Below are 11,918 nucleotides of genomic sequence, written 5' to 3'. Positions count from 1 at the left end.
TTACCAATTTAAACCTTTTCTCTCATATTTCTCAAATACCACTAAGCTCCTAACTGTTTCACTTTATCCAAAATCATGTCTGTTCATCTATCATTTAACTATAACCACACCTCCACAAGACCTATTCGATAGTACACAACGTATCAATAGGACCATGCAGATTCGGTTCATCTATCACCACATTCATTCGTATGAAATTCTCATTGAATTTATTCATAATCGTGTGTAGTTAAAACACATCTGCTTTCCCTCACCTCTATACACAACCCAATATATATATATAATTAGGACAGTTTTCTATGCAGATTTCAGAACAAACAGGGTGAAGGAATTTAACATATTGGTCAATCACAATTCACTCATTCCTATTAAAATAACTCAGTATAGGCCAATTAATAAAATTCTATAAAAACTGTCAGAACACAGAAGTCATAGGTACATATTAACAGTTACAAATAGACAAAACATACAAATACTGGTTATATCTCTGACCTCTTATTAAACGACCCCTATCAGACCGGACAAAGCGGATTTACTGGATAGAATTCAACTTCTAGAATCATTCTATCCCCTACTGATCCCTATCGCATTAACAATATCAGAATTAATACACGTTATCTCTCTGACCCCTGAAAGCCGACCCCTATCGGCGAATCTCTCTATTCCCGATCCCTATCGCACTAACCCCTATCAGCATTGATGCGCATGTCCAACCCCTATCGGAACTGAATGTATATATGTCCGATCCCTATTGAACTTTTAGGCCTTTAATTGATCTCTCATCATTGAAAGCTATCAGACTGTGACTGATATCTCATCAGTGATTCAGATCACACCAATCGCTGGCTTGTTACTACATATCTTCACTACACTGTTCTTTTCGACTCGTCAGCAAATTATAAATTTACACAATCGGAAATACTGATCAAAATTTAGGCAGACTATACGACAATATGCAAAGTTTGATTTAACAGGTTTTGCTTACCTTATTTATGGTGCACCTTTAGATCAGTTTCGAGTTGAGTAGAATTGTTGTCCACCCCGAGAATCAAATCATCGAATCTCCCTCTCCACGCGCTCACCCCTTTCTCACATCCAATCTGCCCGCTTCGACTGGACCGTTAGTTAACCATCCTCTGCGTACCATTTCTGTTAGCAATTGGATATGTAGATGGGTGAGCCGGTCAAGGATCGATTCAGACTAAGTGGTAAATTTTATGACAAGTAAACAGTTTATTCAGAGTGAAAATATCTGGTACACGTAAATACGGCTCTTCCGTTAGTTCGTGTTGGAACAGCAGGCAGAGAGCGTAAACAGTCAGCACAGCTCTTATATACGTCACAGAAAGTAGGTTGACCCTAGGAAGATCGGATCTCCGGATTGGTTCAGCTGGTTGTAGTCTGTAGTCTTCCGCCATTGGCTCAGTTGTCTGTCCATCATCGTAGGATCTTCTTCGGGCACACAGTGTTCGGTTAAAATTAAAAGGAGATTGTGTGTAATGTGGGAGCTATCCTGTAGGGGACCCCACAGGCTTTACTGTGAGTTGTAGCCATGTAATTAGCAGTAAGTTAGTCACCTGCATACGAAATAGCAATTCCTTACAGGGTGAGAGCTCATTTCGCCCTGATGATGTCTTTGTCTGTTGGAAGTGGCGGGTTGAGGCTACGCTGTTCCATACTGTTGTGCTATGATCAGTGGTCAATTAAACGTCTATTCCACGTTTGTTCAACGTAATTTGATTGAACCCGTGTGTAGTGAGGAGATGGTGACTGTGTCTCTGTCTGTGACGACACGGATAATATAAAGCTGGCTGCCTTCTCCGGGTTTCGTCAGGACAGAGCAGCTACGTCTGGTAAGACGAGGGGCGGGGGTGTGTCTATTTGTCAATAACTGCTGGTGCGCGATGCCTAATATTAAAGAAGTATTGAGCTATTGCTCGCCTGAGGTAGAATGCCTCATGATAAGCTGTAGACCAGACTATCTACCAAGAGAGTTCTCATCTATATTATTTGTAGCCATCTATTTACCACCACAAACCAATGCTGGCACTAAGACCGCACTCAACGAGCTATATAAGGCCATAAGCAGACAAGAAAATGCTCATCCAGAAGCAGCGCTCCTAGTGGACGGGACTAAAATGGCGCCGGAAGAAATGGCAGCAGTTTTACGGGCGCCCAACCAATTGTGCTATTATGTGGGGTTTTTTTGCGTTATTTGTAACTTATTTTATACATAATGTTTCTGCAACCATATCTCCTGCAAAATAGAGCTTTTGGATATCAGGACAGCGATCACTCACCTCGGATTTAACAAAGATTTTTTCTTCAACAAGCAAGACGCACAGGACATTCTCCAAACACCCGACAGGGTCAACATCCCCGTTATTTGCAAGAGGAAGCAACGCAGGTACGGAGGACAAAGAGTTGGATGCCTAGTCAGGACCCGGAAAAGGCGGCCTTTACTGTCAATACTACTCGCCAACGTGCAATCATTGGACAATAAACTAGACGAGGTAAGATCACGAATATCCTACCAACGGGACATCAAAAACTGTAATATCCTATGTTTCGTGGCTGAATGACGACATGGAAATTCAGCTAGCGGGATATACGCTGTACCGGCAAGATAGAACAGCACACTCCGGGAAGACGAGGGGGGGCGGTCTGTGCATATTTGTAAACAACAGCTGGTGCACGAAATCTAAGGAAGTCTCTATATTTTGCTTGCCTGAAGTAGAGTATATTGTGATAAATTGCAGGCCACACTACTTGCCTAGAGAGTTTTCAGCTATACTTTTCGTGGCTGTTTATTTACCACCACAGACAGATGCTGGCACTAAGTCCGTACTCAGTCAGCTGTATAAGGAAATAAGCAAACAGGAAACCACTCACCCAGGGGCGGCGCTCCTAGTGGCCGGAGACTTTAATGCAGGGAAACTTAAATCAGTTCTACCAAATTTCCATCAACATGTTTAATGTGCAACCAGAGGGAAAACAATTCTAGATCACCTGTACTCCACACACAGAGACGCGTACAAAGCTCTCCCTCGCCCTCCATTTGGTAAATCCGACCACAACTCTATCCTCCTGATTCCTGCTTACAAGCAAAAATTAAAGCACGAAGCACCAGTGACTCGGTCTATAAAAAAGTGATCAGATGAAGCAGATGCTAAACTACCGGACTGTTTTGCTATTACAGACTGGAATGTTCCGGGATTCTTCCGATGGCAATGAGGAGTACACCACATCAGTCACTGGCTTTATCAATAAGTGCATTGAGGACGTCGTCCCCACAGTGACTGTACGTACATACCCCAACCAGAAGCCATGGATTACAGGCAACATTTGCCCTGAGCTAAAGGGTAGAGCTGCTGCTTTCAAGGTGTGGGACTCTAACCCGGAAGATTCTAAGAAATCCTGCTATGCCCTGCTGTGAACCATCAAACAGGCAAAGGATCAATACAGGGCTAAGATTGAATCATACTACACCGGCTCCGACACTCGTCTTATGTGGCAGGGCTTGCAAACTATTACAGACTACAAAGGGAAGCACAGCCGCGAGTTACCCAGTGACACGAGCCTACCAGACGAGCTAAATCACTTCTATGCTCGCTTCGAGGCAAGCAACACTGAGGCATGCATGAGAGTATCAGCTGTTCCGGACGACTGTGTGATCACGCTCTCCGTAGCCTACGTGGGTAAGACCTTTAAACAGCTCAACATACACAAGGCTGCGGGGCCAGAGGGATTACCAGGACGTGTGCTCCGGGCATGTGCTGACCAACTGGCAGGTGTCTTCACTGACATTTTCAACATGTCCCTGTTTGTCTGTAATGCCAACATGTTTCAAGCAGACCACCATAGTCCCTGTGCCCAAGAACACAAAGGCAACCTGCCTAAATGACTACAGACCCGTAGCACTCAATCAATCATCGACACGAACTCCAACGTGTAGCACCAGTCATGGCGATTTATTCTGATAGGAACAGCACAAAATTGCACGTCATGCCATGCACGGCTCACCATCCATCTCTGCACTCACGCACTGTACAAAATATATGAACCCCCCCACCAGACACAGTAAGTTGCTAGCTAGTACTGGCAGGAATTCTTTACAACAAAATGCACAACAAATATTCTCCAAAAAACGCTGCACCTTATGTGTGATGTTCGAATAACATTTACAAACAAATTTATATAAATTGTACATTTAAATCATCACTTGGGAGTACAAAAATAACTTTTGACGTATAGTGCTTTGCAACCAACAACTTACCGCTGGTTTGGTGCTTGTTCACTGGGACGATTCTAACTGAAACATCCCCCCTCATAAGCAAGCTACGCAAACCAGCCAATAAGATGCCATTTTGAGTAGGTGAAGGCAAGACAAAACTAAAACCAAAAACCCATTGGCTTAACAATAAAGTGGCAAGGGGAATCACCAATATAACCCTGTTACATAGAGATGGCAGGAGAGGTGGAACAGAGACACAAAGGACAGGCATCTATCACAAGTACAGAGGAAAGAGTAGGAGGGGAGGACGGCAGGAATAGAGGAGACCATCTTTACAAGGCTACGTTTGGGACACAACCGGCTGAATAAAACATACACAAATTATAGGAAAGCATCTAACAGGAAGGTGTGATTACTACCCAGGGAACAGTGACCGGAACATGTACTGAACAGTGGTGTAGGGTAAACGCAAGTAATCGCAGTTTACCCACATTTTTTATTTAGCACATCAGTTTATCCACCTTTTGTGGAAAAATGCATTGAAAGTAAAGGGAGCGTAACGTTTTTAAACTGGGAACGGCAGTATGAGAGCCGAGAGAGGGAGTGAGATCCATTATGAGGGATAAGGGGATACTGAGTATATACTGATAGCATACTGAGTCATCATTCGAATCAAAAATGTTATATCTTTTTTTATTAAAACGGGGTAGGCAGGTCGAATTTCCTCCCTGTCTCTGGCGCACACTCCAGTACAGTAGGTGGCGTTAATGCAGCATAACGTTGGATGCCAACCCCCTGTAAACCCCACTGAAGAAGAAGCTAGCTATAAATCTCCTCCGTTTATGACATCTACTTTGTTTTGAGATTACTTTCAAAAAATATATATCCAAACTATGTCTTCCTCTGATGTTGCTCGGCAGCTGGTACGTCATAAAGTAGTTTTTGTGTGTATTCCCCAGTATTTAGAGTTAGCTATCTGAATAGAAACTTTAAAGAACATAACGAACAAGTTTAGGACGTCTGAGTCGAGTCAGACATGCCAGGGAGTGTCCCTTGCTAATTCTATCTAGCTTGCTTGTAAAAGTAACCAGCAGTGTTTTGAGAAGTTGTTAAATTGGCTAGCTAGCTAGTCGTGTTAACAAACGTTAGTAACGTTGTAGCCTCCTCCGCTATTTTCATAGCCGGCACTGGCTGTTTAACTTCGTTAAGCTGTCGTTAGATACTGTAACGTTAAGTAGCTAACTTTAGATATCGCTGTTTTGCGAACTGTGTCTTGAGATCAAAATAATGCCATGATTTAACGTCAGCTGCTTTCAAATGATTATATTTTGTTACGTTTCAAATGGCATTTCTTGTTCACTACACTAGAGCAATAAACAAGAGGTCCAGAGGCTTACATTTGGTGTTTGAACAGACATTACTCTGGGGGAGAGTCTGTTGATGTGTTATGTTGTGTTCCTGACATGATAAGGGAGCACATCCCCTCTCTCTGTCTGGCCATGTTGGGTTTGACAGCCTTCCAGACCAGCTGGTCAACAAGTCCACCTGTCAAGGCTTCTGTTTCAACATCCTCTGTATAGGTAAGACAACAACCGTCTCTCTCCAACCAGGCCTATCCCCTTGCTGCCTCTCACACTCCGTCTCTCTCTGTGTGTGTGTCCCACCAGGTGAGACTGGTATTGGTAAGTCGACCCTAATGGACACGCTGTTCAACACTAACTTTGAGAACTGTGAGTCGTCCCACTTCGAGCCACAGGTGAAGCTGCGAGCCCAGACATACGACCTGCAGGAGAGTAATGTCAAACTCAGACTCACAGTAGTCAACACTGTTGGCTTTGGAGACCAGATGAACAAACAGGACAGGTAGGGAGAGGGGTGTGTGTCACATCACTGTCAGCTTTTAAGACTAGCTGAACAAACTGGGCAAGCGTGTGTATACTAACCTTATGTTTCTCCTTACTAGCTACCAGCCGGTGGTGGACTATATAGACCGTCAGTATGAGACGTATCTCCAGGAGGAGCTGAAGATCAAGAGAAGCCTCCATAACTACCACGACTCCCGGCTCCATGCCTGTCTCTACTTCATATCGCCCTCCGGACACTCCCTCAAGTCCCTGGACCTACTCACTATGAAGAAACTAGACAGCAAGGTGTCTGTCAAAGGCTTCTGGTCACTGGCCCAGTATAGTCACTGACCCTGCTCATATCACTGTACTGAGCTCACAGCTCTCAGATCCTTGTGGCAGTCAAACACTGAACCAACTGTAGGAAGGAGATATTAAGCTCCAGATGTCAGGGTATTTTTTAGCTTCTCGAATCTGAGTGTTAATGTGTGTACTTGTGTATTCACATGACGTATGTGAATGCACATGACTGAAGCCAGGATTCAGTCTGTTCATGTTTGTACGTTTACTTTTCTATGATTTTTTTATATTTATGTAATTTAGCTGACCCTCTTATCCAGAGCGAATAACAATAGTGAGTACATACATTTTTGTACTTGTCCTCAAGCGCCATGCTCTCCCATCTGAGCCACATGGGACCACAATGCATCTTTTAAAGGCAATGTTACTGAGTTTGTGGAGATCACATTCAAGGTAATTGCTGCAGGGGACTGCTCAATTGGAAGTCAAGCACGCTATAGCGCGGTTTCAGAATTTATCCCTGCCTGACTGTCTTAGTTTAGTTTTACCCTAGATGTGTCCACTCTGGAGTGGTCTATAGTTCCTCTGTGCGTGCTGTCAGTAGCTGGCATGAGCTCAGCTGTGTGTGCCCACCCCAGTGATTACCATCTGAATGGGGTTGTTTTCTGTGGAATGCTGTCTAGCTTTCTTTGTCCTGTATGGATAGAGAGATGTAGTGACTCTGAAAAGATGGGAGAGCGAGAACAGTAAAAGTAGAGGACTGATGCAGAGCGAGACAGAGAACAGTGTGTTTGTACCAGGCGCAGAGAGTATATACTTAGCTGTGGTGTGTGTGTGGGTTGTTGGCAAGAAGCTAGTGTAGACTGGGTGGCCTTTGGGTGGGATTCTGTCAACACTACGAATCTGAGTCTGCAGCTTGCAAAGTACTATGAGTTGCATGGGCCTTGTAGACAAGCTAGCATGCTAATGTCATGTAGAATGTGAGCTTTCAAAATGGTTTCTTTCAGTACTAAAATAAATATTGTGTAATTCTCACCATCCTTATTTGCACAGAAATAGCACATTTTGTCTGTATGTGCGTGTTTGTTCCAGGTGAACATCATCCCAGTGATAGCCAAGGCGGACACCATCTCTAAGAGTGAGCTGCACAAGTTTAAGCTCAAGATCATGAGTGAGCTGGTCAGTAACGGAGTTCAGATCTACCAGTTCCCTCTGGACGATGAGACTGTAGCCAAGGTTAACACTACCATGAATGTAAGTACACGCACACGCATCTGCTGCTGCACATGTTTATGTAGTTATTGTTGACAGAGTGTCTCAAAGATGGTATTCACATAAGTAACTTAGTGTCTGTAATGTGCAGTCTACATCTCAGGGCTATGTCACCAAGCCAGCTAGAGATATGCAGGATCGTCTAACACTAGCTAGCTTCAGTTGACTTCACATTCTAACAAAGGCTTCATCCATGTCACAAAGGGTGGGTATTGATCAAACGCCTGCCGCTAATTCAAACCAGGCTTCAAACTGCACATGCATGTCACACGTGGATAGCTCAGCGAGTCAAAAATGGATTTGAATTAAAACAATGCTCGCATACCCTATCCTGATTTGGGACAGTTCCTCAACTGGAAGTGTGTGTCTGTGTGTGCAGGGCCACCTGCCGTTTGCTGTAGTGGGTAGTACAGAGGAGATGATGGTGGGGAACAAAATGGTGAAGGCTCGCCAGTACCCCTGGGGCGTAGTGCAAGGTAAGAGCGAGAGTGAGTGTGTGTGTTTGGGTCCCTCTGTTGGGCAGGAGAAAATTGGACAAATCCACTGTTGTGCTGATTGTGTTTCAGTGGAGAACGAGAGTCACTGTGACTTTGTGAAACTGCGTGAAATGCTGATCTGTGTGAACATGGAGGACCTGAGAGAGCAGACTCACACACGTCACTATGAACTGTACCGCCGCTGCAAGCTAGAGGAGATAGGCTTCAGAGACACAGACCCTGAGAGCAAACCTGTCAGGTACGATACACACACATGGACTCTGGCACTAGTGAAATTGAAGTGTGTATGACCTTTGAAATGTGTGCACAGCCTTCAGCAGACATATGAAGCAAAGCGTACAGAGTTTCTGGGGGAACTTCAGCGGCGAGAGGAGGAGATGAGACAGCTGTTTGTCCAGAGAGTCAAAGAGAAGGAGGCTGAACTCAAAGATGCTGAGAGAGGGGTACACGTCACATGCACACACATATACAGTAACTCACCACATTCACAAATACACATAAATTACGATACTTAGCAGAACATGTGTTTTATGTGAAGGTATCCATTGTAAGTCTCTAACCATTTTGCTGCTGTGTGAGTAGCTGCAGGGAAGGTTTGAGCAGCTGAAGCGGTTGCATGCGGAGGAGAGGGGTGCGTTGGAGGAGAAGAGACGAGTTCTAGAGGAGGAACAAAGTTCCTTCAGTAAGAGACGAGCTGCAGCCCAGCTACTGCAGGCGCAAAACCTTAATGCTAACGGGAAGAAGGACAAGGACCGCAAGAAGTGAGTTACAGTACCTCTGACCTCTAGGGCCATACTCTAAATGTTATCTCTGTTTAATGTCTCCATTTGAGCAGCTTAGATTTTTTTCTATAGATGTTTGATATCAGTCTGTGCTCTGACTGAGGGCAGTTCCTAACACATGATTGTCCAGCTCTCTTCTCTTATTCTCCCCCACTTTCCTTGTTCCCCATCTCTCTCCGTCTCAGCTCTGGGTTCATGTGAAGATCAGCGTGATTTGGATCAAAACCACCACTGTCATCTAGTCCTCTATTCTGCCCTCGTTGGCTAGATTCTGGCGCTAAATAGAAAGTCATTTCACAGAGCCTGCTTACTTCAAATGTCTTACTTTATAAAGAAAGGAACAACAATAAGCATTTTAAAACTGACTGTACTGTCAACAGCCCAGAAGACATCAGTCTTCAGATGTAAGTTATGAGGCTCACGTGTTATTCCTGTTCCGTTTGCTTCAGTGTTTCTCCTATGATTTCTTTCAGCAGCGGTGGCAAAGTTATTTGGGGGTGTGGCCAATGGTGTGGTTTTAGAGGCCCTCTTGGCATCAGATAATGTTGCTCTTTTAAAGTTAATTTCCTACAATTCTACACATTTTGCTATGGCTTATGCCATTTTATGCTATCTGAGTGACTCAAACATTGTAACAAAATCAATGGGTGACATGTAATTTTACATTCTCCCTGACTGTCAAGTTTATTTTGAGTGTTAGTTCTCAAAGATCTTACTGGGAGAAAAAAAAATATTGCTTATAGCTGTTGCTATTCTGGTTTTGTTGGTTTAAGTTTATATTAAAAATGTTTTACCATCCAGAACTATTTTTAAAAACAATATAAAATAATATTGTGCCACTGCTAAATGCACACGTAGGGGAAACACTGCTTTGATGTTCAGTGACAAATTATTATGTTATTTTATACTTCATTTTAGTGGCATTTTGCTTTATATATCCCTGTATTTTATATCTCCCTCTATTAACCCCTGCAACTACAGGTCACCAGTAGCCTTGCAGTTTTGCCAATGAATTCCCTTTTTACTTGCTTTACACTTTACTGACTGTTTCACTACCATTTATTAGTAAATAATTATTAATTGGGTTGTAATTTATTTAGGAATTGGATGGGATTTATGTAAATTTACACTCGTTAGGTATATTCATTTTCCTTCTTAGGGAGAGTTTAACCAATGATTATATTCCAGTGAAACATAATGCTATGCCAAACTGAAACACTTGAGTGCTTAGTCTTTGTGTGCCTTACATGTGATATTTATATGGACTCACTATAGACCAGCACCGATCAGGGTACTGTTTACACAAGCGATGTCATGTTTACATGTTTTAACTACCCCAGGCAGACTCCTCTTCATTCCACTGTCCCTTCACTCATTTGGCATGCATTTGATAAACCGTGTTATTGGGGAAAGATTTTAATGTCTAACAATTGTATTTTTCATAAGTTCTTTTAAACCAGTGTCCTATGCATTGTGTGCAATTTGTTCTCAGTTTTAAATAAATAAATTGTCTATAATGAAACTGACCTGCAGTATTATACATTTTTTCCAACAGTATTTCTCATTATTTATATAAAAGCAGTTAAAACTCTGCCTCTTTTTCTTTTGTTGATGTCGAGGCTACTTAAAAGGTGTTTTCTGCTCTAGTACTGACTGAGGTGATACAGTATCTGCAGTGTTTTTTGTTTTCTTGACATTTTATTTACTCTCTCCTGACACCCTGATCTAGAGGTCTTCTCACTTCCCAAAATTGAGATCCGAACCGAATTGACCCTGACACAATCTGGTCATAAAAATAAATCCGATTCGGACCTGAGGTGGGTATGACTTATTGGCTATGACGTTACAAACTAACTTGGCCCACCTGTATTTAGGGAGTTTCTCCCATTCTTCTCTGCAGATCCTCTCAAGCTCTGTCAGGTTGGATGGGGAATGTCGCTGCACAGCTATTGTCAGGTCCCTCCAGACATGTTCAATCGGGTTCAAGTCCGGGCTCTGGGTGGGCCACTCAAGGACATTCAGCGACTTGCCCTGAAGCCTCTCCTGTGTTGTCTTGGTTGTGTGCTTAGGGTGGATGTCCTGTTGGAAGGTGAACCTTCGCCTCAATATAAGGTATTGAGAGCTCTGGAGCAGGTTTTCATCAAGGATCTCTCTGTACTTTGCTCCGTTCATCTTTGCCTCGACCCTGACTAGTCTCCCAGTCCCTGCCGCTGAAAAACATTCCCACAGCATGATGCTGAAACCACCATGCTTCATTGTAGGGATGGTGTCAGGTTTCCTCCAGACATGATGCTTGGCATTCAGGCCAAAGAGTTCAATCTTGGTTTCATCAGAGCAGAGACTCTTGTTTCTCATGGTCAGTCATTTGGTGCCTTTTGGCAAACTCCCAAGTGGACTGTCATAGGCCCATTACTGAGGAGTGGCTTCTGTGTGGCCTGATTGGTGGAGTGCTACAGAGATTGTTGTCCTTCTGGAAGGTTCTCCCATCTTCAGAGGATCTCAAGAACTCTGTCAGAGTGACCATCAGGTTCTTTGTCACCTCCCTGACCAAGGCCCTTCTCCCCTGATTGCTCCAATCAAGTTGTAGAAACATCTGAAGGATGATAAATGGAAACAGGATGAACCTGAGCTACATTTCGAGTCTTATACCAAAGGGTCTGAATACTTATGTAAATAAGGAATTTCTGTTTTATTTTGAATAAATGTGCAAAAATGTCTAACCCCGTTTTCGCTTTGTTATTATGGGGTATTGTGTGTAGATTGCTGAGATTTAAAAAAAATACTTTTCAGTGTAAGGCTGTAACATAAAATGTGGAAAAGTATTTTTTTTTACTGCAACTGCCAACCACCTGAGGAATCAGGAGCCCGCTCTCAGTGACTAGACAGCCTGCTGCTGCCTCTGCTAAATGTTAGATGGCGAAGGAGAGGAGCTAGGGGGCCCACGTGGGTAACTGGGGGGCCCTATATTGATTGGGTAACTGATTAATAT

General features: G+C 43.4%; 1 protein-coding gene across 2 annotated transcripts; it reads left to right on the top strand.

Annotated features, from left to right (window-relative positions):
- Nucleotides 1-5,022: 5,022 nt before the first annotated feature.
- LOC115128505 (septin-10-like) lies at nucleotides 5,023-10,451 on the top strand. 2 transcript variants are annotated; one of them, XM_029658398.2, is made up of 10 exons: nucleotides 5,023-5,157; nucleotides 5,706-5,814; nucleotides 5,902-6,097; nucleotides 6,198-6,384; nucleotides 7,471-7,632; nucleotides 8,030-8,126; nucleotides 8,217-8,385; nucleotides 8,458-8,590; nucleotides 8,730-8,908; nucleotides 9,115-10,451. In XM_029658398.2, exons 1-10 carry the CDS (start codon nucleotides 5,128-5,130, stop codon nucleotides 9,128-9,130), a joined length of 1,278 nt encoding a protein of 425 aa, XP_029514258.1. In that variant the 5' UTR covers nucleotides 5,023-5,127; the 3' UTR covers nucleotides 9,131-10,451. The 2 variants fall into 2 exon arrangements, with proteins under 2 accessions (XP_029514258.1, XP_029514257.2); XM_029658397.2 differs by having other exon boundaries at nucleotides 5,036-5,157; nucleotides 5,750-5,814.
- The last annotated feature ends 1,467 nt before the right edge of the window (nucleotides 10,452-11,918 follow it).

The sequence above is a fragment of the Oncorhynchus nerka genome, linkage group LG4 (genome assembly GCF_034236695.1).
Source record: "Oncorhynchus nerka isolate Pitt River linkage group LG4, Oner_Uvic_2.0, whole genome shotgun sequence".
Taxonomy (NCBI): Eukaryota; Metazoa; Chordata; class Actinopteri; order Salmoniformes; family Salmonidae; genus Oncorhynchus; species Oncorhynchus nerka.
This window is presented reverse-complemented; position numbering and strand designations above follow the sequence as displayed.